The sequence below is a fragment of the Dermochelys coriacea genome, chromosome 1 (assembly GCF_009764565.3).
Source record: "Dermochelys coriacea isolate rDerCor1 chromosome 1, rDerCor1.pri.v4, whole genome shotgun sequence".
Taxonomy (NCBI): domain Eukaryota; kingdom Metazoa; phylum Chordata; order Testudines; family Dermochelyidae; genus Dermochelys; species Dermochelys coriacea.
In genome coordinates, this window is record NC_050068.2 from 211522238 (window position 1) to 211545216 (window position 22979).

The 22979-nt window shown below is 48.1% G+C and overlaps 4 protein-coding genes and 1 non-coding gene across 19 annotated transcripts in view; 2 read left to right on the plus strand and 3 right to left on the minus strand.

Moving 5' to 3' along the window:
- Window positions 1-1292, plus strand: part of PTPN6 (protein tyrosine phosphatase non-receptor type 6) — a 22162-nt gene extending 20870 nt beyond the window's left edge. For all 6 annotated transcript variants that reach the window (XM_043501252.1, XM_038409428.2, XM_038409409.2 and 3 more), the window contains 3 exons: window positions 22-119; window positions 278-414; window positions 792-1292. In XM_043501252.1, coding sequence (XP_043357187.1) covers window positions 22-119; window positions 278-401 — 222 coding nt within the window. In that variant the 3' untranslated portion in view covers window positions 402-414; window positions 792-1292. The remainder of the gene's footprint in view (window positions 1-21; window positions 120-277; window positions 415-791) is intronic.
- PHB2 (prohibitin 2) overlaps window positions 1-16272 on the minus strand; it is a 23685-nt gene extending 7413 nt beyond the window's left edge. Inside the window, exons 1-11 of one of the 4 annotated variants that reach the window (XM_043501374.1) lie at window positions 16132-16272; window positions 15839-15983; window positions 15616-15700; window positions 14632-14711; window positions 14168-14352; window positions 10494-10623; window positions 9739-9842; window positions 9225-9302; window positions 7969-8045; window positions 7683-7688; window positions 5989-6617 (exon numbers count right to left, since the gene is read on the minus strand). In XM_043501374.1, coding sequence (XP_043357309.1) covers window positions 6584-6617; window positions 7683-7688; window positions 7969-8045; window positions 9225-9302; window positions 9739-9842; window positions 10494-10623; window positions 14168-14352; window positions 14632-14711; window positions 15616-15700; window positions 15839-15965 — 906 coding nt within the window. In that variant the 5' untranslated portion in view covers window positions 15966-15983; window positions 16132-16272 and the 3' untranslated portion in view covers window positions 5989-6583. Of the gene's footprint in view, window positions 1-5988; window positions 6618-7682; window positions 7689-7968; window positions 8046-9224; window positions 9303-9738; window positions 9843-10493; window positions 10624-14167; window positions 14353-14631; window positions 14712-15615; window positions 15701-15838; window positions 15984-16131 lie in introns of those variants that run through there. The other 3 variants (XM_038388417.2, XM_043501381.1, XM_043501384.1) reach the window with 3 other exon arrangements.
- LOC119850249 lies at window positions 8901-9151 on the minus strand. Its single transcript, XR_005290786.1, has one exon. It is a non-coding gene; the product is annotated as a small nucleolar RNA U89 (small nucleolar RNA).
- Window positions 16246-20571, plus strand: EMG1 (EMG1 N1-specific pseudouridine methyltransferase). 2 transcript variants are annotated; one of them, XM_038388432.2, is made up of 6 exons: window positions 16246-16720; window positions 16823-16924; window positions 17330-17471; window positions 19383-19441; window positions 19610-19759; window positions 20218-20571. In XM_038388432.2, the coding sequence occupies exons 1-6, from the start codon at window positions 16463-16465 to the stop codon at window positions 20329-20331; spliced, it is 825 nt and encodes a 274-aa protein (XP_038244360.1). In that variant the 5' UTR covers window positions 16246-16462; the 3' UTR covers window positions 20332-20571. The 2 variants fall into 2 exon arrangements, with proteins under 2 accessions (XP_038244360.1, XP_043357334.1); XM_043501399.1 differs by having other exon boundaries at window positions 16437-16720; window positions 19610-20571.
- Window positions 20572-20850: 279 nt separating this feature from the next.
- The window catches only part of LPCAT3 (lysophosphatidylcholine acyltransferase 3), a 30032-nt gene continuing 27903 nt past the window's right edge, over window positions 20851-22979 (minus strand). For all 6 annotated transcript variants that reach the window (XM_043501267.1, XM_038388399.2, XM_038388375.2 and 3 more), the window contains 4 exons: window positions 22562-22709; window positions 21567-21725; window positions 21350-21476; window positions 20851-21203 (listed from right to left, as the gene is read on the minus strand). In XM_043501267.1, coding sequence (XP_043357202.1) covers window positions 21360-21476; window positions 21567-21725; window positions 22562-22709 — 424 coding nt within the window. In that variant the 3' untranslated portion in view covers window positions 20851-21203; window positions 21350-21359. The remainder of the gene's footprint in view (window positions 21204-21349; window positions 21477-21566; window positions 21726-22561; window positions 22710-22979) is intronic.

The following is a 22979-nucleotide window of genomic DNA, read 5'->3' on the forward strand; positions in this document are numbered from 1 at the left end:
TTCTCTTGTTTTCTCATGCAGTCTCAGAAGGGGAGATCCAAAGAGTCTGAATATGGGAACATTGCGTACCCACCTGCGCTGAAGAACCAACATGCCAAGGCCTCCCGAAAGTCCTCTAAGTAAGAGCTGTGGCAAATCAGGGGTCCCCACCCCTCTGGGCGTTAGCTATGCCCTTCCCCACTGCCCCCACCATCACCCGGCCTCCCCACCATTCTGTTGCTGCCCTCCTGGTTCTCCATGCCCCGCTCACCTCTCCAGCTTTCTCACTGTCTCACAGGCAGAAGGAGGAACCAACAGTCTATGAAAACTTAGAGAACACCAGAGGAAAGAAAGAGGAGAGAGTGCGGAAGCAGCGCTCATCTGAGAAGGAGAAACTGAAGGGTTCGCTTAAGAAAAAATAATCTCCCGCTGCAGGTGCGATTGGGGTCTGGGCTGGGATCATATTCCTGGTGAGTGAGGGTCATTCTTTTCTCTGGGTGCCCCAATAAGATCTTCATGTGCAGACCCATCTGACTCTATGGCCTTCTTTATGCGCGTGTTTTGCCAGGGTAACTGTACTGGCAGAGCCCCCTAACTGACACAGCATAGAAGGAATGCTTCTGTCAGCAAGTAGCACTATCCCACTGAAGGACATTTTCTGTGTCAACAGGAGCCCTCTTTTGTCAGCATCTCGCATCTAGGTGGGGGTTTTGCCACACCCCCGGACCAACATAGCTATGCCGACAACTTTGTAGTGTAGACCTGTGCTCTTGCAGTACTTTTCATCTGCTGTTTTCTCTCTCTCTTTCCAGCTCCCCTCAGCTACGGAAGACACCCTGTCCTAGGTCAAAGTGACTGGGATCGCCTCGCTGTCCCTGCACACTCAGTCCAGTAGGCACGTCTGATCTGTTCTGCTTTCCAGCCTGCTGCTTTAAGATACTTTTTAACTGTCAAATAATATCCTCTTTAATTTTCTCTGGCCTTTAACGGTTCAGGCTCATCTCCAGCTGTTTGTCCTCTCAAGCTCCTCTTATGGGAGATAGGCCCCCACAGGGGTTAACCTCAATACCAGCCTAAGACTAGCTGCTCCTGCTAAGTCAGCTGTTGTTTGATGCTGGCCCTTTAAACACCTGCTGCTTAACCCCTTTCAACTCTCCCTTGATCCAAGGGAAAATTCTCTCCATGCCCACTGCCTGTGCCATCATCTCCTCAGCCTTGCGGGTCCACTCGCCTCCTTGTGGTGCTGTAAATATTCATGGATTTGACATGTTGGTTTTGCTTTCCTTTGTAATTAAACCAGGATTTTTGTCTTATTCTTTTATTCTCTGGTGGTTTCAAAGTTTTCACCAAAAATTAGGTTTTGTTTTTTAAAATACTATTTTTATTTGTTTTTGAGCCACAGACTTAGCACAGGGCGTGGAACAGTTGGTTTCCTTGCTTCTGCCAGGGCCTGGTGCATGAATGTGTTAGCAGGTTCTCGTCATGTGCCAGTACCCCGTCACACCAGGTAGTCCATTGACCTGGGAATGGATTGGAACCAATGCTTGAGTGGTGAAAGGCCCCATATGGTATTCCAAACCCACCCTGAGCCAGCCAGTGCCTCTTAGCTGGCCCACCTAGGATCCGGTGCCCTAGAGGTAAAAGGCTCTGTATCCCATTCCCTGTCTCTGTCTGAAGCAGACAGTTCCATGAGTTAGGATATGGTCAATAACTGTGGATTTTACCCTATGTCGTCAGTGGCTGAGGTCCTAACTGCTCAAAAACATACTGTTATTCATGCAGAATAACTTTTTTTCATCCGAGTTTCTGAAATTAGCTAATTAAGCCTGGCACTCACACTGGGTGGTTGGGTAGGGCTTGTATAGGGTTGGTTTGCCAAGCACTGAAATGCAGCCACCTCTTGGTTCAGAGACAGTAGCTGTTCAGCGGCTGCACAGCAAAACCATCACTTCTTGTCCTAAATGATTGTTCAAAGAATTCCATCTCCAATTGTAGCTGCAAGCAAAACGTTTAGGATGAGAGAATGGAATGATCAGAGTTGAAATGTGTTATGGGCCCTGATTCACAGCCCAACTCTTGGGGGAAAAGAGCAGGGTCTGCTCAGTAACACAAGGTTAGTGCCTTGTTGTACCATCTCAGCTGCAGTATCAGGCTTCCCAAGAGTGTTTTCATTTGTGAACTAGATGAAAAGCTATTTAAAAAAACAAATGAGTGGGTTTGTTAACCTGGCCCTGCTGAGGCACAGGAGGGGCTGGTTGACAAAAGTGAATGATGGTGCCAGGTGCTTGGACCCTCAGTGAGGAGCACAGTGTATGAAAATGAACAGATTGGGGAAAAAGGGAAATCACTTAAAAGGCTGTGTCTGTTTCTCCTCCCTGTCTCTCTCAGCACTTTGTCCCAAACCCACCTGTCTCAGAGTCTATACTAGAACATTAAGTCAACTAAAGTTAAGTTGATGTAAATAAAGTGGTGCTCTATGTCCATGCTTGCATCTTCTCCTGGCAGGAGCACTGAAGTGGGGGCCTTGTGGGACAGCTAGAGCCTGGCAGCCCTGGGACTGACAGCCTCTGCTGTAGGCAGGGGGCTCATGTCTGGCCCCTGCCCAGCTGTTTGGCTCACAGCTGGGCCCCCTACACACACACTCCCCAACAGCCTGAGCTGTCAGCTGTGGGCTGAGTTCACAGCTGTGAACCTCTGCAGGGCTGTTTCACAGTAGGGAATCTACCAGCAGCAAAATCAATATTAATTGACAAGTTCACTGCTGCTGTTATTTCACATTTCAGCTCCTGCTCTGGCTGTCTGCCCGTGGGGGGGGAGGGGGGGCAGTCTTCACAGCTGGAGACCTCTCCCCTGCTGCTGATACCCCAAGCTTTGAGCCCCATGGGGGGATCACAACTGGAGCCCCTGGGCTGACAGCCAGGAGCCAGAGAGGTAATGTGAAATAATAGCAGCTGTGCAACTGACAAGAACGTCATTTCACCACTGGTTGGCTCCCTGCAGTGAAACTGAGCTCTGCACAGGGCTCACAGCTCCACCTGTCAGCCATGGGGTGGGATGGGGAGAGCTCCAGCTCTGAACCCTACTGCTGAGGCTGGGAGCCCTGCTGCCACTTTCCATTAAGGAGCTGGAGGGGAGCCTAAGCCTGGCTGGGGCTGACAGCCAATGTAAGTAATGCAGTATCTGTGTAGATATAACTACACTGACATAACCACCTCCATATGAGGCATAATGTGTATGTCAGTGGAAGCAGCATTGCCAGGAAGGGGTTAATCAGTGTGACTCTTGTTGTGGGAAGGGAAGAGGGGCTGTGTCTCCATACTGATAGGTGCTTTGCTGATCCATGGAGGTGCAAGGCAAAGCGACTGAACCAAAGGGCTGATTCTGCCCAGGAAAGGCAGTGTGCAGCAAAGGGTGGCTGGCAGGAAAGGCAGGGTGCAGCAAAGGGTGGCTGGGGCTCTGGCAGAAGCTGGGAATGGGAGAAGTGGTGGGGAAAAGGTAGCGCTGACTGAAGTGACCGTTTAACACCGATGGCCCCAACACCACTATGGGGCAGGGAGGGCAGCCTTGAACTGGGGGAGGGGAGCTGAGACAACTGCCCTGAGGCTCCCCAGGCTGTTGAATAACTAGCACTGTGGAACAGAAACCAGAAGGAAGGAGGCAGCTGCAGAGCAAGGCAGTGTAAAGTGGCAATCGCATTCCTGACCCCCTCCCAGAGGAGCTGTACTGTCCAGCTCCTGCTTGGAACCCATTGCCAGCTGCATGTGCACTTCATCCTAGGCCACACATACAGCCCCAAATCTGGGCTAGATGCCCCTATTTCCTTAACCCAAAGCTAAGCGTTCAACAAAATAATGGTCCTGATACCAGGCTGAAACTCTAGGCTGGGGAATGACGAAAGGAGATAGCTTCTGGTGGGAACATACAAATGGCCACACTGGGTCAAACCAATGATCTGTCTAGAGCAGTAGCCTGTCTTCCAGCAGCAGCCGGTGCCAGATGCATCACAGGGCCTGAACAGAACAAGACAATTGTTGAGTGATCCATCCTATCATCCAGTCCCAGCTTCTGGTGGTCAGAGGACGGTGCCGCATCCCTGACCACATTGGCTAATAGCCATTAATGGATCTATCCTCCATGAACTTATCTAGTTCTTTTTTGAACCCTGTTATAGTCTTGGCTGTCACAACATCCCCTGAACAGCAGCTTTGACATCACTTTGCCACATACCATAAAGGTGGGGTGTGGAGACTGAGACTCTACAGTAGTGCTCTCCTCTGATCCTCACAGATGCCTTTCACCAGTCAATTGCCATCTGTGCAGCAATGACAATTCTTTGGGGACCATCTGGATCTCTGCCAGCTGGTTCCCCTCTCACTAGCACCACATGGTACAGCACTGCACAGCTGCAGAGCAGCTTCTCCCCCTCTAGAGTTGGAATGGTCTAGGAAAAGAGATTCATGAGAGCAGGGGGGGAGCTCCCAGCTGCTGCAGTTCCCGGCTCTCCCAGGCAGCAGTCTAGAGCAGACATTATTTTGATTGCCCTTTGTGTTTTCATCACTGTATGGAAAACGAAGGGGGGGAGATCCTTAACAGGCAGAGCCCCACTTTCCTGTCAGATAGCATAGGGCTCCTACAGCTCAGCTGCTCACCATTTCCATTAATATTTATGGCATTTCCCTTTGGGGATGCCCCAGAGTTGGGAGACCTATCATTGCAGCATTCTCTAAAAACAAAAGGAAATTTCTAGTCCTTTTTCACATGAAGATCCAGAAACTGAACTCATCACGACAGGCAGCTTCTCTTCCTCTCTCCCCACCCCCATAACCCTTTTAAGAGCCTAGGATTATTACACTTTACCCCAACAGCCACTCAAATCTGGCCATAGCTTTTTGGCCATTGTGTTGTGGCAAGTCTAAGCCACTCATGCTGCAACTGAAGGCCCCATGGCTAAAACAAGCTTCAGCTCAGCTAGCTGCCTACAGCCCAAACAGATCCCCTGTAGAGCTGACATTTGGTTACAAGCAGGTCACTTGTAAGTGCCAGAAGCAGAGGTCAAGTAGTGGCCAAATAAACAGTCCAGAAATAGCAAGAACAAGGGGGCAGTTTTCTAAGTCCAGCTCTACTGCCTGGGGCTGATAGTTGCCTGTTCTGTGAAATGGGGATAATACTCACAGAATGCAGAAGGTGCAGAGGCAGGAAAGCGAGTTTAAATCCATAAAACTCTGCTGTGTCCACATGGTTAAATTCAGCCAACCCCCTTCTCCTGCCAAGGGAAAACTAAACATGGCCCAGAACACTGCAAAAATACACTTAGGAAGGAAGCAGCTTAAAATATGCAGAGTACCCAGCAAATGTCCACCCCATTCACACTGCAGCAGGAGATGGGATGGGAGCTCCTGTGTAGGCCTCCTATAGAAAAAATAATAAAAGGAGACCATTTAATTCAGAGGTTTGAGAGGAGCAGAAGGACCAAGGGGGCTCACCATCCTAAATCCAGTTTGTGGCCGAGCAAGAAAGGCAGGGAGAGGGCTGTATTAAATACAGCTCTGTTTATGCAGCCTCCCAAGCAGCATGCTCTGCAGAAAGTGCTCATAGAAGGAGTCTTGCTCTTGTGGGGCTTTTTTCATCCTCTTGGCTCATGCAGCTCAAAAGGCAGTGGAACTGGCTCTATGCAAGTCAAATAATGGACAAAACATGTATAGATGAAGCAGGTGTGAAATTGAGATAAGAGGGTGCTGAGGAAGGGAGATGACGAACCATGTAGGTTCGTTCTTGCTGTGAGCTCAGCTCCAGAGTGTATCAGGCTGGGATACAAGATTGACCCTGCCCAAGTGTGCTGGCAGGAGAGCTTCATGCATCAGCTCCATCACTCCCCCCTAACACAATGAGGGTTTCACACTCTGTCCCCTTACCATCTTGGTTCTGGTCACTGCCATACCCAAGCCCCTCTTCTAAACCAAAATAAACACAGAACTCATTCTCCACTACTAAACACACCTGGGACAAAAGTTTTTGTTCTTTTTTTACTTTTACAAACATTTGAAAGAATCACTGAGCAGATAAAATTATGTGATCTGAGAGCCCAAAAATGTCAGGAGCCTCATGAAACCTTCATTCAGGAGTTTTCCCATGGGGAATGGAGGGCTGGAAGAGAAATTAACAAGAGATTCATTGAAGTGAAAACTAGGTGCTGGTACCAAAACAAAGGCCTCACAGGCTTGGCAGACACAGCAGTTACGATTCTAGACTTTTAAAATCCAAGCACTAGCAGAGGCTGGATGTGAATAACAGGTCCCCAAGGGCTCATACTGCCTACCCCGCCTGAGTTTAAAACCACCAAATGGTATTTAATAGCACCCAAATGAAGCAGGAATTAAACTAGCCAACTGGTGAAGCCCAATGGCATAGATGGCTCCCAACACTGGGGATTGGGTACCAGCTTGGCCATTGCATTACGAATTTCAAAGTAAGTGAGAAAGAACAATCAGTGATAATTAACAGGCACCAGCAGAGGGCCCAGAAGCAGGAATCTTGGATGAGGGAAGATAGCCAAGGTCACTCACACATCTTGCTCTGTCAGTTGGTGTGAATGTTTCTAGCAGTTTCATTTCTTCCCTGGTTTGGTCAGGAGGCTGTCACTGTGGGGATAGAGGAATGAGACATTACAGTCTGGGAGGCACACATGCAGTGGTTAGAAGTTAGCAATTGATCCAGCCTGACATTTGGAGAAGAGTTGGCCTCCAGCCCTGGCTTCACTAGCATGTCTCTCAAAGCTCCATTAGCCCCCTGGGAGAGGTAAAAATTCAACCCATTTTGCAGTGGCAGAAATAAAGGCAGAGGGAAGAAATGACTCAAGATCACACAACTAGACAAGGCCACAGCTGAAATAGAACCCAGGAGTCCTGACTATCAGGCCCCCTGTTTTAACCCATTAACTTAGCCACTGAAGACTGGCTGGCCTTCCCCTGTGTCACACGTGGGATTCAGCTGGGGGACAAACTCTGGGCCCAGGAACAGGAGACCACCATAAACACCATAAGTCTTTGAGAGAATGGAGGGAATTTCAACCTGCTTGGAGAAAGCCTATGGAAAAAGGGATCCTGTACGGAGAAATACACTCCTCCTCTCCTCCCCCGCCAAAAACCACAGCAGCCAAACACACCCACAGCATGCAATTCCCATACCAACCCCTCCTCAGTCTGGGCTCTCCACACCACCTGCGTGTCTCCTCCACTTTCAGGAGCTCACACTGATCCCATCTTGGCCTGCACTGACCATGCTGCTAAAAACACTGATTCACCACCCATCTGGCCTCCAACCTCTCTCATGCATCCATGGCATTATCTCATTCCCATTACCCCAGTATTGGAGCACTTCACAGTGTGATGCATTTGTTCTCACCACACTCCTGAGCGCTACGGCAGTGCTATAAGCCCCATTTTACAGCTGGGGAGCAGACAGAAAACAAGACCTACATCCTCATAGGCCTTTAAGCACCAGACTCCCACTGACTTGCCCAAGGGCACACAGGAAGTCTGTGGCAGGGCAGAGAATTGAACCCAAGTCTCAGGCTAGTGCTCAAACCACTGGACTGTCCTCTTCCATATGGCACACCTCCCTGGCTGCCTGAAACTCTGGGATACCCAGCAGCCCTGCCTCCCATGTGATGGAAAAGGGCTCACAAAAAGTGACCTGTGCCTTACCTTCCTCTGCATATCAGGAGAGGCAGCCACAAAAGAGAAAAGAGAAAAACAATTAGATTTAACTTGATTTGAATCCTGAGCTTTAGAAATATAAGCAAGGCCCTCCCATGCTATCCATGGACTCACCCCACTCAAGAGAAATGTGATTCAGAGGGACAGAGCTCCAGAGGGGTATCTCTGGGGCTCAGAACACCTTTAACATTCACACAGAGAGGGAGTGAGTTTGAGGGAGGAATCCATCTTCTGGAGCTATTTGGAGCCTCTGTGACAACCCCCCCCCCTTTACCTGGTGAAGCCCTCATCCTGCAGGTTCAACTGTAAGTTATCAGCTGTGAGATACACACGGTTCTGCGACGCTGCAATCTGGAAGAGAGACCAAGTGAGGGCAGGGTGTCTGGCATGGGAGCGAGTTCACAAAGGGATGGAGTGAATGAGACCCCTCCACTCAACTGCCACCTTGCACACACATTTTTGGGTGGGACAGACTCTGTGCTTTTGAGTGTAGCCTAAGTCCTTGGGAGGGGATGATGTGTTAAGGCAGGGGTTCTCAATCTGGGGATCAGGAGGTTATTACATGGGTGAGTTGCGAGCAGTCAGCCTCCACCCCAAACCCCACTTTGCCTCCGACATTTATAATGGTGTTAAATATGTAGAGAAGTGCTTTTAATTTAAGGGGGGGGGGGGTCACACACAGAGGCTTGCTATGTAAAAGGGGTCACCAGTTCAAAAGTTTGAGAACCACTGTGTTAAGGGGCTTCCAAGAGAGGCCGGGGAATCCCCATCAGGTTAGCAAACACCTGTCAGGGATGCTCTAGGTTTACTTGGCCCTGCCTCAGTACAGGGGTCTGAACTAGATGACCTCTCGAGGTCCCTTCCAGCCATACATTTCTACACCTGCTAATTGAGGCAGCACCAGTTAAACTTTAAACTCAGTTTAAACACAGATTTAGTTAAAACTGGTGCAAAGTCATGTGTGGACATTCTTAGTCTGATTTAAACCTGATTTATGTTGATTTACCATAAATCAACAAAGAACTGGGTTCAGTGAACCAATATAAGCTAGGCTTACAACCAAATTAGGAGCGTCTACATGGAGTTCAGTATTGGTATAATAGCATATCTTAGTACAAGTATGAATAAGGACAAAGCCATGTCCCACATCCAGTGCCATCAGATTTTGAGAATTAGTGCTCATTTCAACTTCCCATCACATTGACCTTTGACCTCCAAGCAGGCATGTGCCCCCTTTCCCAAACCACAGGGTACTGGGGCCTCTGGGTGGCTGTGGCTGGGTATGGGGTGCTGAAGTTTGATATAGATCTGGCTTTACAGTTGGGGGGAAGCTCCTACCCCCCACACTAAGATCACAGATCAGTGCAGACAACCCCCACCCTGACCAGAATGGTGGGGGTGCAAAGGGGCAAGGTCAGGAGGAAGCAGGTCACATTCGCCTTAGACTCATCACATGGCCTCTGGGATGGGTGGGGGGAGTGCAAACAAGTTAGTGAAGGGGAATGAGACAACCCTAGCCCTCCAACTCACTGTCTTGGAGATGTTTTGGGCAGCTCGGATCTTGCGCAGCTTGATATAGCCTGGGTTCTTGCTCAAAGCTTCACCAATGTGAGGATGACAGTAAGTTAAGGGGTGAAATCTGCTAACAGACCCACCCAGCTTTCCCCTCCTGAGCATCACCAGATTCTCTGAAACAATGCTCATTAAATCACCTTGACCTTTGACCTCATGGGACAGCACAAGCCTCCCCAAGCCAAAGGCAATGGGACTGAGTGGCCGTAGCTGGAAGCTTGATGTAGATCAAGTAAGTGTCAGTTGGGAATGGAGGCTGCAGCTTATCATTTCACAAGATCACAGGCCAATGCAGACAGCCGCCATGCTCTGCCCAGGGAAGGGAGAGAAATGATAGAAGGCGGCAAGTCACATCTGTCTTCAATCCATCACATGGCTTCCAGTATGTGTATAGTGGGCTGAGACAGACTCCCAGAATCCCTGTGCTCCAGCATGCCTCCCCAATCACACCCACAGGGCATGAAAAGGATATCATCTTGGCAGCCGTGGCTTCCCCCTCTGCCTGGACAATCTTCTGCTTCTGTTCCTGCTTGGCCTTCTCCACCAGGAACTGGGCTCGCTGGGCCTCTTGCTGGGCTAGGGAGGGAAAAAGGCCAAAACCAGAGACATGAGAACCAGGTTCCGTCCTTCCAAATCCCATGGCAGGATCCTTCCTACAGTCTATTCCCTGGGGCTCGTACTTCTCACAGCCTGCAGTTATGGTATTCTGGGCCCTTGCCCAGCTAGTCATTTACTTAGATTGTCCATTTTTTGACAAAATTTATGTGTTGGCAGTACCTAGCACAGAGAGGCTGGGGCCCTTAGGCACAACCACAATACAGCTACAAACACTAATAGTCAGGAACTGAGCGTATCTCCCTGAAGCAATAGGAACTGAAGCCTGCTGCAGGAATGGAGAATCTTCTAGTACAGCTTCCATGACCAAGCACTTTCAAATGCTGCCCGTCAAATACACAGGTTCTGGATGCTGGCCAAAGGAGTCTTGCAAGACCTGACTCTGATTATATCCACATGACGTTAGTGCCATTTTAGACAAAACTTTCGGCACTGAATTTCCTTATACAAAAAGGAAAGGAATGGAACTGCCTATGGCTAACTGTCCCAGTAGGATTCCAGAGTTCACCTGTCACAGAGGCAGATGGGCTGAGGATTCCAAAACAGAAGGGCTGCTCCTGCAACATTCATCCCCTAACACTGTGCTGAGGCTTGAGAACAGCACCAACTCACCCACTTGCTTAGCCTCAACAGCCGCTGTGTACTCGCGGCTGAAACTTAGCTCTGTGATGGCCACATCATCCAAGATGAGGCTGAAATCCTTGGCTCGCTCTGTCAGTTCCCGTCGGATTAGCAGAGAGACCTGAAATGAAAAAGTGGCTAGGAGGGGCAGAAGGACTGTAACCCACAGATCTCTTCCCAGTTACCATTCCCTCCAGAGCATCATTGCCCCCCTCCCCTTCAATCCACTTCCTAGGGCCCCTAGTTCCCAATATCCTGAGTGATAAGGAGAGGATTCTTGAGCAAAACAGGACCCTTGCATAGGAACCTAAGACTTGCCAGACCAAGACCCACGGTCCATCTAGTCCAGTACCCTGTCTCTGACAGTGGCCAGGGCCAGCTGCTTCAGAGAAAAGTATAAGAAACCCTGCAGCCTGCAGATGTGGGAAAATGTGACCATATTAGTTTTCAGCCTGGTCTCTAATAGTTAGAGATCGGTTAAACTCTGAAGCATGACTTTTAACATCCCTTCCAAAATGTGTGTTGCCATTAACTAACTCTGGATAGTCCTGATACCTATATGAATATCCACTCTCTTTCAATCCTGCTAAGTTCTTGGCCTCAGTGACATTCTGTGGCAATGATTTCCTCAGTTTAGTCACTTTCAATGTCAGAGTCCTCGTGTTCTTGTGTTCTGAGACAGGGAGAAAAGAAGTTCCTGATCTCCCTTCTCTACAGGGGTCATTACTGTATAGACTTATGTCCCCTCTTATGGCTCCTCTCTAAGGAAACAATCTCAATCTTTCTGGTCTCTTTGTTTTTCCAGGCCCTTGATCATTCTCATCAGTCTTCTCTGAACCCACTCCAGTTCCGCAATATCCACTGGAGATGGAGTGACCAATACTGCACACAGTATCCAGAGAAGGCTGCACCAGTAATTTATATAAAGGCATTATAATATTCCCTGTATTATTCACAATCCCATTCCATATGCCTCCTAATATTTTGTTTTCCTTTTTTGACTACAGAGACTGTCACTAAGCTGTCTGTGTTGCCCAGGTCTCTCTCCTGAGCTGACACAGTTAATTTTGAATCCTGTATGGTGCAGAGGTTCAGCTTTTTCCCTCCCCCATGCATTACTTTGCATTCATTGATGCTGGATTTCATTTGCCATCATGCGGCCCATTCCCTTAGCATGTTTGGGTATCTCTGAAGTTCCTCCCAGTCGCCTCTAGTCCAGACTAACCCAAATAACTCTTATCTGCAGATTTTGTTTCCTCACTGCTCACCCAGGTCCCTTACAGATCATGAACACATATATTAAACAGCATGGGATCTAGTACAGTCCCTTGAATTCCCAGCTTTTAACCTCTAATCAGGATGCAAACTAACCATTTATTCCTACTCTTTACTTCCTGTCTTGTAACCAATTTTTGGCTATATGTTTTTTGGCTACAGCTATATGTTGTCTCTGCCCCCCACCCCCAATGACTGAGCTTCTTTAGTAGGCTCTTGTGTAGGACCTAGTCAAAGGCTTTTTGGAAGTCTAAAGAAATGTCAACCCTTTCTCCTTTATCCACTATTTCTCTTACATGTGCAAGTAATTCTGAGATGTATGAGATATGATTTTCCTTTGCAGAGTCTGCGCAGTTTAGACACTATCAGATCATGAAATTCTAGGTGTTTTGTTTATAATCATTTCAACCTGTGTGCCAGGCACAGATATATGGCTAACTGTATAGTAATTCCTCAGATCACTCCTAGAGCCTTTTTAAAATATAAATACACCATTTTCTATCCTTCAATTCTCTGGAGCAGAGGCTGGTAATGAGAGGGTGACTATTTTGTTAGCAGCTGTGCCACTTCATCCTGAAATTCCTTCTGTAACCAGCTGGACCTGGTGATTTTGCCTTTTAAATTATCAATTTGGAACAGATCTCATCTTCACTACCAGGAAAGAACAGATTATGGTAGGAATCCCTCCAACATTCTTAGTGCTGAAGACTGATGCAAAGAAAACATGCAACTTCTCAACCAAATCCTTAATTGTACCTCTGATAATCTAGGGGACTCACCAATTCTCTCAGGCTTCCTGCTTCTGATATGTTGAAAGAATCCCATTTGTTTTATGTCTTTCGCTATTTGCCCTTCAAACTCTATTTTGGCCCTTCTAATGTCCCTTCTACACATTGTCTCCTATAATTTATGCTCCTGTTTATTGGCTTTGTAAATCCCAACTTTTGAAAGATTTCTGTTTGGCTTGAATAGCATATTAAATCTTATTCAGTTATATTGGTTCACTCCTTGGCTCTCTGGATCCCTTTTAGTTCAACGCACCCATGTTGCCTCAATTATTGTTTTTATAAGTAGCATCAATTCTACATCTTTGGATTTTACCTCTTACTTTTATTGTTTAACTTCTAAAAAGGCCTTTTGACTAACCTACTCATTTTACTGAAATCTCCTTTTCTAAAGTTTAGTCATTTTTTTATACCCTAACTGCCGCATGGATGTTGAGCCTTATTATACTGTAGTCACTATTACTTAGTGGCTCTGCTACTGTCACTTCTTGACTTAACTATTAGTTTCTTAAGACTAAAATGAAAGTATTCTTTTTTCTCTTATGTTGTCTAGAACTTGCTTCTTGGAAAAGTTCTATCTCTCTATTTCCCCATCGTATTTCTCCCTCCCACCCCACCCCCCACTGTTCCTCTGTTATTCTTGTTAACTGCTGGAATTAGCCTACCTGCTTGTCACCATGAAAGGTTTTCCTCCTTTCCCCCCCCCCCCCGCTGTTGGTGATGGCTTATCTTAAGTGATCACTCTCCTTACAGTGTGTATGATAAACCCATTGTTTCATGTTCTCTGTGTGTGTGTATATAAATCTCTCCTCTGTTTTTTCCACCAAATGCATCCGATGAAGTGAGCTGTAGCTCACGAAAGCTTATGCTCTAATAAATTTGTTAGTCTCTAAGGTGCCACAAGTACTCCTTTTCTTTTTGCGAATACAGACTAACACGGCTGCTACTCTGAAATCTCTTAAAATGTCAATCAATTGCTTCTCTAAACTTGGTCCCATTGTGCAACTGGACCAGGCTGTGTGTGGGCAGTTGAAATCCCCCATTATCTTCATTAAGTTTTCCTGCCTCTGATGTCTCTCCACATTGTGCACTCAATTTCCTCTTTTTGATCTAGAGGCCAGTAATACATTCTTACATCTTGGGATTTGTACCCCTGGAGATTCAATGGTGTGGTCCTGGCCAATGAGAATTTTTATCTCACTGGATTCTATAGAATCTTGTAGATACAGCAGTGCTCTGCCATCTCTTCAGTCCAGTCTGTCTGACTTGTATAGATTGATCTTACGGCTCCTTCCTTAGGAGTCTACATTTGGCCTCCAGGATCCCTTTCCTACATTTTCCTGTGTCTCTGGTCCCAACACATACCAGGACCATGGGCTCCTCCTCACTAACCAGAAGCCAGTTGAGGTGTCTCATGGTATCTGCCATCATTGAACCTGGCAGGAAAGTGACTCTGACCCTAGTGTCAGAGGGCTAATCCTTCCACACTAGTCTCTGTCCCTTGTCCATTCTGTGCATCTGGGTTGGGGGTGGGGGGGGAGGAGAAGAGAAGAGAAGAGAGAAGATCACTCAGGCAGGCTCTAGCACCTCTGATAATGAACAGACCTGAGCTCGTTGAGTGATGAGTTGTGAAGCATTGAACTTGGCCACAACACTTTTGAGCACCTCATTGACGATGGAAGGAAGGACCCGCTCCTCATAGTCCAGACCCAGACGCTGGTACATTTTGGGCAGCTCTGCAGCATTGGGGCGTGAAAGGACACGCAGAGAGATGTTCACCATCTGCAGATCTAGGAGACGGAATCAGATTGACTACATTCCCAAAGCCTAGCCTGGCTCCCACCAGCTTCGCCAATACCCCTAAATCTGCAGACCCTACACCACTACTCCAGTCCTAGGCTCCCCTCTTTCTGCTAAAGTCTTACTCCTGGCTTGCAGCTCCAACTCCACTATTCAAGTCCCCTGCTTAGGCTCCACATGTCCCCTAGTATTCCAGCACTGGGCTAATATAGAAACCATGGACAAAGAACTGCGCCCTTCCCCTGTCCTGGTCAAGTAGATGGTCTCACCTTTGGAACCCGTTGGGGAGGAGATTTTTCGGGGTCGAGCTCGGATATCATAAATTATTGGATACTGAAACCAGGGGATTCTGAAAAGCCAAGAAGAAAAATCATGTTATACAAACAACAGAGGTGTCAAGAAAGAGAGAAAGGAGACTGGGATGGAGAGTGTATGTGTGTGCAATGGGAGGGAGGGGGGAACAGTGAATCCAAGGACTTAATAATACTGGAGAAGGATGAAACCATATTTAGGACACTAGCTTAGGACCTGGAAGACCACAAACCCCTTCTCTACCACAGCCTTCCTGCACGGCCTTGCCTCAGTTCCCAGACTATAAAGCAGGGATAATAGCTTCACCCTGCCTCACAGGGGCATGATGAGGATAAATACATCTAAGATTGTGATATGAGGAGCTTAAGTTCTACAGTAATGGGGGCTACACCCCCAGAAGTACCACAGGTAGATCAGTACTAATGGAGCAGTTGAACTATTACCTCAGCTGTTTCCTGCTAAAAACTTTAACTTTTTCCTGTTTTGATGATGACATTAAATTTCTAACAAGTGGATTTTTTGTAGTCTCTCCCTATTTTTTAAATCCAGAAAGTGGGTGTGTCACACTTGATACAGTTATTTAGATGATCTCAATTTAGCTGTGATGTTGCCACCTCATTGCTACAAGTTCCCAACTTTGCTGCTGCCAGGTGGCTGAAGATGGTACCCTGCAAAGCTCTGTCGGCAGCATAGGTCCTTTCAGAGGTACAGCAAGATCTTTAGAATAGTTAGGAGATTTTAAGTTAAGATTTAGGAATACAGGAATGTTTCTGCTCCTGAGATCAAGGCTACTTTTTCAAAAAGGAATTTACTGAGGGTAGCTGTTAAAGTCTTGCTGTGATACCTGCAGGTGATCACAATCAAGAGGAAGCTGGTTCAAAGGTAATCTAGGGATGCAGATGAAACCCCAGGAGCACCCCTCAAGCACCTCTGATCCTTACCTGAAGTGCAACCCCTCGGCCAGGATCGTGTCTGGCTGGATCCCACCAATGCGGTTGAAGAATATTGCCCTCTGGCCACCTTCCACTGCGGGGAGAACGGGCAGCAGTCAGGCAGGGCCAGGGCCGGGGCCGGGGGGGGGGAGAGTGGAGCGCGGGTCGGGCCGGGCCGGGCCAGGCCAGGCCGAGCGGGTGGGGGGTGGAGCACGGGTCCAGTCGGACTCACCGGTGAAGACCGACTCGCGGACCCCGTAGGCGACGGCGCCGGCTCCCAGCAGCAGCTTGAGGGCGGTGCCCATCCCGCGCGGCCCAGCGGGGAGGCGCCCCGCCAAGTCCTTCAGGTTCTGGGCCATGGGGAGTTCGGTCGGGCGCTGCGGCACAGACAGACAAATAGGCAACCGCGTAAGACAGACAGACAGTCAGTCAGTCTCGCTCCCCCGTCCCGTCCCGTCCGTGGGCCCCGACACGGGCTCCCCTACGGCTAGGAGCTCAGCCCCCGCTCCCTGAACCAGTCCTCACCTGCCCCCACGTTGCCGCTACAGGAGGAGGGAGAAAGGGCACCGGAAGTGTCCTGTTCTAACCTCTCCGGCAGGAACCGGTAACCGGAAGCGGCTCACCCCTTTTCCAACATGGCGCCCCGAGCTTAAAAAACCAACCGGGCAGACGCCCGCTTCAAAGATGGCGGACAAACCTGCCTCGCTGCGGGGAAGAAGTTCCTTTACATCACGGCTTCATAATTTCGATCATCGGGCACCACTTCGGATAATGGCAACATCCCAGTAACGGGCTAGGCTGCCGGGAAACGAGATAAAGGGAGGGTAAAGAGCCGGACACAGGGCACGTGACATCGATGTTTAGTTTCTCTTACCGGAAGCAGCCTGTCGCACACCGGAAGTGCTGGGAATATGGGCCGATTTCTAGACTCCGTCTCCGCCGCAGCTGTGACGCTGCTTCCGGTTCTAAGATGGCGGTGCCCAAGCGGCAGCTCCGAAGACCAGTAGGGGACGCGGCGGCAGAGACTGACCCGGCCCGGGAGGCGAAGCAGGCCTGGGGGCAGCGGCGGCGGCTTCTAGTGCTTCTCGAGGGAGCGAGCCTGGAGACCGTGAAGGTGCCGGGGAACGGAACGGAACGGAACGGGACTAGGCTGGGCCCGGCGGGACTCGCCGTGACCCACCTTGTCCTCACTCTCTTCTCACCCCTTTGGTTGCAGGTTGGGAAGACGTACGAGCTGCTGAACTGCGACAAGCACAAATCGCTGCTGCTGCGAAGCGGCCGGGACCCAGGGGAGGCGAGGCCCGACATCACACACCAGGTACGACCCCCCCCCCGTTGTGCAGGTCCTAGGAAGGCCCAGGTCGCTATGCCAGGAACTAGCCCCTGCAGGAGGCGCTTATGCAAGAGCCCCCCAAAAGGGAACGTTTTCTCTGGTCTCCCCCTAACGAGAGGTCAGCTTGTTCTTTGAAGGAGGATTGGCTCTTTTAAAGATTTTTCTTTTAAGTTTTATAAATCACATTACCCATGTAAACAGCCATCTTTTTTAATTCGGCTGCAGCAGAGCTTTTTGTGCACCTTTTCGGCTCTTTTCTTACTGCTTCAGCAAAATAGTCCCTTTTTGCTCACTGTGTCCATACCCTGATGTCTGAGAGCTGAGCTTTCTTTTTAGCATCAAATTCTCTGGTGTCATGTGCTTACCCCATTGTGTGCTTTCTTACTTAAGAGCCTCCTGATGCTCATGGACAGTCCCCTGAACCGGGCTGGCCTGCTGCAAGTTTACATCCACACCCAGAAGAATGTTCTCATTGAAGTCAATCCCCAGACCAGGATTCCCAGAACCTTTGATCGGTTCTGCGGTTTAATGGGTAAGAGGTTCAAACTGCTTCTTCATCCCCCTACTTATGACACTTTGACCTGCTAGCCTGTCTATCTCTTTATTTGCTTCCCCCTCCTCCACTTGCTTGAGCCCTGGGTTCAGTAGCTTTTCCCCTTAAGCTGGGGGAGGGGCCTTCAGATATGAGCCAGCACAGAATAGAAAAAAGAACGAGTACTTGTGGCACTTCAGAGACTAACAAATGTATTTGAGCATAAGCTTTTGTGGACTAAAACCTACTTCATCGGATGCATGCAGTGGAAAATACAGAAGGAATACGCACACACACCCCCCATGAAAAAATGGGCGTTGCCATACCCACTATAACAAGAGTGATCAGTTAAGGTGAGCTATTAGCAGGAGGGGGGGGAGAAAAACCTTTTGTAGTGATAATCAGGATGCGAATCATCAAGGATCTACAACCTATCCCTCACTCTCTCAGATCTTGGGAGACAGGCCAGTCCTTGCTTACAGACAGCCCCCCAACCTGAAACAAATACTCACCAGCAACCACACACCAAAAACACTAACCCAGGAACCTATCCTTGCAACAAAGCCCGTTGCCAATTCTGTCCACATCTATTCAGGGGACACCATCATAGGACCTAATCACATCAGCCACACTATCAGAGGCTCGTTCACCTGCACATCTACTAATGTGATATGTACCAGCAATGCCCCTCTGCCATGTACATTGGCCAAACCGGACAGTCTCTACATAAAAGAATAAATGAACATAAATCAGATGTCAAGAATTATAACATTCCAAAACCAGTCGGAGAACACTTGCATCTTCCTGGTCACTCGCTCACAGACCTAAAAATGGCAATACTGCAACAAAAAAAACTTCAAAAACAGACTCCCATGAGAAACAGCTGAATTGGAATCAATTTGCGAACTGGACACCATTAAATTAAGCTTGCATAGACTGGGAATGGATGGGTCATTACGCTAAGTAAAACTATTTCCCCATGCTTATTTTTTTCCCCCCTACTCACACCTTCTTGTCAACCGTTGGAAATGAGCCATCCTGATTATCACTACAAAAGGTTCCCCCCTCCCAATAATAGGTCACCTTAACTGATCACTCTTGTTATAGTGGGTATGGCAACACCCATTTTTTCATGTTCTTTATGTGTGTATGTATAGATAGATATATCTATCTTCCTACTGTATTTTCTACTGCATGCATCCAATGAAATGGGGTTTAGCCCATGAAAGCTTATGCTCAAATAAATTTGTTAGTCTCTAAGGTGTCACAAGTATTCCTCATTCTTTTTGCTGACACAGACTAACACCGCTACCACTCTGAAACCTGTCACCACACAGTATAGAAGGAAGCCATAAATATTCAGGGCTGAAAATTTTGAGGAAAGATTCAAAGAGCCATATAGACTCAAACTTTAAGGCCAAAAGAGACCATCATGCTCATTTAGTCTGACCACCTGCACGTTGCAGGCTGCAGAACCTCACCCACCCATTCCTGTGATAGACCCATAACCTCTGGCTGAGTTACTGACGTCCTCAAATCATGATCTAAAGAGTTTGTTACAGAAAATCCACCATTTACACCAAGTTAAAACTTAGAGTTGACCCTGCTGCAGGGGAAGGCAATAAAAAACAACCCTGGGTCTGTTTGCTGTGGTAAAGCAAAAGAACCTTCTGCAAGTCTGGGGCTGTAAACTGCAGCCATAGATTGTTTGGGAGAGTGGGATGAGAGAAAGGAGCCCAGGTCTGAGCCTGAGGGGTGCTGCCCCAAGGGAAGGTTCTCCATTGTTAAAGGCATTAGAAATTAGGAGGTTCAGACACAAAACTTGAGGCTTTTCCCAACTCAGCTTGCTGAAGAATAGGTACTCTAATGTTGGCACATGAAAATTTCCTTGTTCTCTTTTTCTCCGACCAGTTCAGCTGCTACATAAACTCAGTGTCCGTGCAGCTGATGGGCCCCAGAAACTGTTGAAGGTAAAAGTTTCTATTCCTAACTGTTGAGGGGGAACGTAATGACTATGTGGTGCTCTGTAAGGGCTGAGAATGTGGTAGGAAGTGAGCCTCTGCTGCTGTACAGAAAAATTGTTTGGAGTCCCAAAATCTCACGTCTAAACCTCAAGCTAAATGTGTTTGCCCATGCAGGTCATCAAAAATCCAGTGACTGATCATCTCCCTGTGGGCTGCATGAAGATAGGCACCTCTTTCTCAGTCCCCAACGTGACGGATGTGCGTGAACTGGTTCCCACTGCAGAGCCTGTTGCAATTGTTGTGGGAGCTTTTGCCCATGGCTTGGTAAGGGTAGTGGTAGCTGACACACCTCTTCTCCCATCATTGATTGCATGGTGGAGCAGACAACCTGTCATGGGAAGCAGGGGACTCTTTCCCTTTCAGTATACATCATGGTATTCCTGCTCTACAGAGAGGATGCTGTTGATGCAAGGCCTGTGCTCACCTGCATGATTGCTTATGTTAAGGGGGTATTCCCTTTCAATTCCTCTCCCAGAATTGCACTGAAATTTTATGATCTTATGCCACAGCCATGCTAACCCACTTCACCTGGATGCAAAATGGTATGAGTTAGTAGCTGTCCTGCCCTACTTCAAGGGTGGGTGCATATCAGTTTTGGGTGGATTGCTGTACATAGTGTGAAAAGTACTGAAGTGCAGCAGTAGGGTCAGTGGTTGGGGATGTTAACTGACTGGATAGTAACATGGATTTCCTACTTCCCCCTCATTCTTCTCTCTCCCCAGCTGAATGTTAACTATACAGAGAAGATGATCTCCATCAGCAACTATCCCCTCTCTGCTGCCCTGACCTGTGCCAAGATCACCACAGCCTTTGAGGAGGCATGGGGGGTGGTGTGAGCCCTCCAAATTGGCCCTGTGGAGTAGGACTCTGATCTTTCTAGAATTGGCAGCTGTTTTTCTACTCGTGTGTGTAAGGAGCACTGAGAGTCAACCTTGGCTGAAGGCTTAGTAGTAGACTTCAAGGCATACTGTGCTGAGCTTTCCTTCCATACAGGCTACTCCCATGGTAAGAGGCCCATAGGCACCCCTCTGGGGCTGCTCTTTCTCCTTATATTAAAATTACTTTTGATAAAGATGCATTTTTGTGCTGTGAATTTTCTAACTGCAGATGAGTAAAGAGGTGAGGACAGATGCTGGAGGGTCTGTGCTTATATTATGACCTTTGCTGACAAACCTATTCCTCAGCAGCAGCTGACAGTACAGTCAAGAGTAACTGTCACTCAGCCATACCCTGGTAAACCTGAGCCAGAGAGGTCTCCCCCAGCACATATTTAACATTCCTTGGACCTACTGTTCCCTGGGGAGGAGGTTCCACCCCTCCTGCTCACCAGAAAAGGCAGCTGAAGCAGGAGTGGGGAGGGGGAAAAAAAAAAACAGGAAACAATTTTTATCTGGGATGACTGAGAAGTAGAAAATTCAGAGGTGTTCCATCCCCACATGGTGGTGTTTAGTGCTTTACAATCATTTGAATTCAGCAGAAAGGAGTGTCCACCAAAGGGCAGCAGAGAGATAAGGCAACATGTAGAGGGTGCGGAAAGTGGAGGGGCATTGCCCTCTACACTCCTCACCACGGGGGGTCTCTGACCCTGTACTCTCTCTTCCCCTCATCACATTGACAGAACAGTTGAACTTGAACACAGAAAACTTGACAGGTGATGCTTTAGCAGGGGATGAGTCCATCACCTGTGACAGTTCACGCATGGTACAAACTGAAAGGAGACAACAGGCAAAGTTAGGAATAAAGCAGCCTCCATTGACATCTGTTATCCCTCAATCCTGACCTGCACCTTTGCCCCCTTTGCTTTTCTAGGCCTCATCTTTCCCTCCCCACTCTGCAGCTGTACCTAAGTCTCACCTTTTGGCTGTTACTCTGCTTTCTTTAGCTTTTCTTTCCATGGCACAAGTGCTCTGCGGATGTAAGGCAACACGAGCAGTAAGGTGAAGAATATCATGTGGCCTAAGAAATAAATAGAGCTATACACCTGTGGGGGGAGAGAGGGGATTAATTATTAGCTTGCATGCTGGTCTCTCCCATCCCCCAAAATCTTGCTGCCTTTAAGGCTTTTATGTACCTTGATCCACTTGTCCCAAGCAAAAAGGCAGAATGGCACCAGTGAGTAACCCATGAACATCCAGTGGATGGTTTGCTGCAGCACATAGTAGAGAGGCTGCAGGATGGTGATAGAGGCCCAAGCACTCAGAACAGGAGAGTCCCGCACTAGGTTGATGGCCTGACAAAAAAGGAAAGAGGGGACAGTATGATATTCCTACTGTAACTTGACATCTGTATGCATTACATTCAGGGCCCTGTGCATTCAGTAATCATGACAGAATTGACCTCTATGCTCCGAAAGATGTAGTGTTGTCAGACTGCAGACAGTCAAACAATGACTCTAAAAAAGAGTTCAGTTTTAATGTGAACCCTAAAGAGATTAGCTATAAACCAGGGTTGTCATAATAAATCACAACTAACACATTAATTTTTTTAATGACATACCTATGGGTGGGGTGGAAGGCATCAACACTGTGCTGGATGGGGTGCTGCACTGGAGCAGCCTGCAGCTGCCCCTGGGGAGGGGGGCTGAAGTCCAGAATCCCCAGCCCTGACCCTCTATTTAGCCCTCCCCTCCAAATTTAAATAAATGGTATTCTAATGTTGTTTAACTGCAATTAAAACTGATTAAATCACAATTAAATTTTTAAATAACTTGACAGCTCTACTATCAACAGTGAAATAGTTTAGTTTTAGCAGATGCAACCAGATCATGTACTTGCAAGTTTCCCAAGTGCCCAGAGCATCAGTTGCCCCCTACCCATATGCCAAACTGGCTTCCTCCCTGACATCTTCTATGATGGAATTATGGATTGTCCACACAGGTGCCAGCAATCCACTTAAGAGCAAACAATATGGTGTAAAATGCAGATACGTAAGGGACAGGTCAATTTTATATTTAATTGAGGTAAAGCTTCCAGCGTGAAAGTTTCCACAGACTCCTGGGTCCTTAGAGCCCATGGGGCCTTGGCTATCACAAGCCATCCCCCTGCTAATATACCAGACACAGCGTACCTGTCTTTCAACGATGACAATAAGGAACTCCATTTGGAAGCACACAAGGTAGCCAGAGTGCAACCCATGCCACACAGCCAGGAAGAACAGGGCCAATGCCTGTGACAGAAGCTTGTTACCCAAGAACTTCAGCCGTTTGAAGATGTAGCTGGAGCCAAGAAGAGAAACTCAGTGCAGTTCTGATTGATTAGCTCCTTTCCCCTCTGCACACTGGGGATGTGTTCTGAGAGACTGAAGGCCTCTGTGTCCCTTCAGTGGGATAAGCAGCAGGGCTGTTCCTGCTGTCTGGTCAACATGCCTCAGCCCTGCCCTGGAGAGATCCTGGCTAATGGGGAGAGGCCAACCTGCTGAGAGCATTCAAGTGCCGGGGTAGGTGAATACTTTGCATGACTGAGCACTTGTCCAATCAAGAGCTGAG

What these genes read in the sequence shown, in the direction of transcription:
- EMG1 (XM_043501399.1), top strand. Translation starts at nt 16,463, where the DNA reads ATGTTTAGTTTCTCTTACCGGAAGCAGCCTGTCGCACACCGGAAGTGC. An exon ending in CGAGCCTGGAGACCGTGAAG is followed by an intron (nt 16,721 to 16,822) that starts GTGCCGGGGAAC and finishes CTTTGGTTGCAG; the next exon opens with GTTGGGAAGACGTACGAGCT. An exon ending in TCGGTTCTGCGGTTTAATGG is followed by an intron (nt 17,472 to 19,382) that starts GTAAGAGGTTCA and finishes TTCTCCGACCAG; the next exon opens with TTCAGCTGCTACATAAACTC.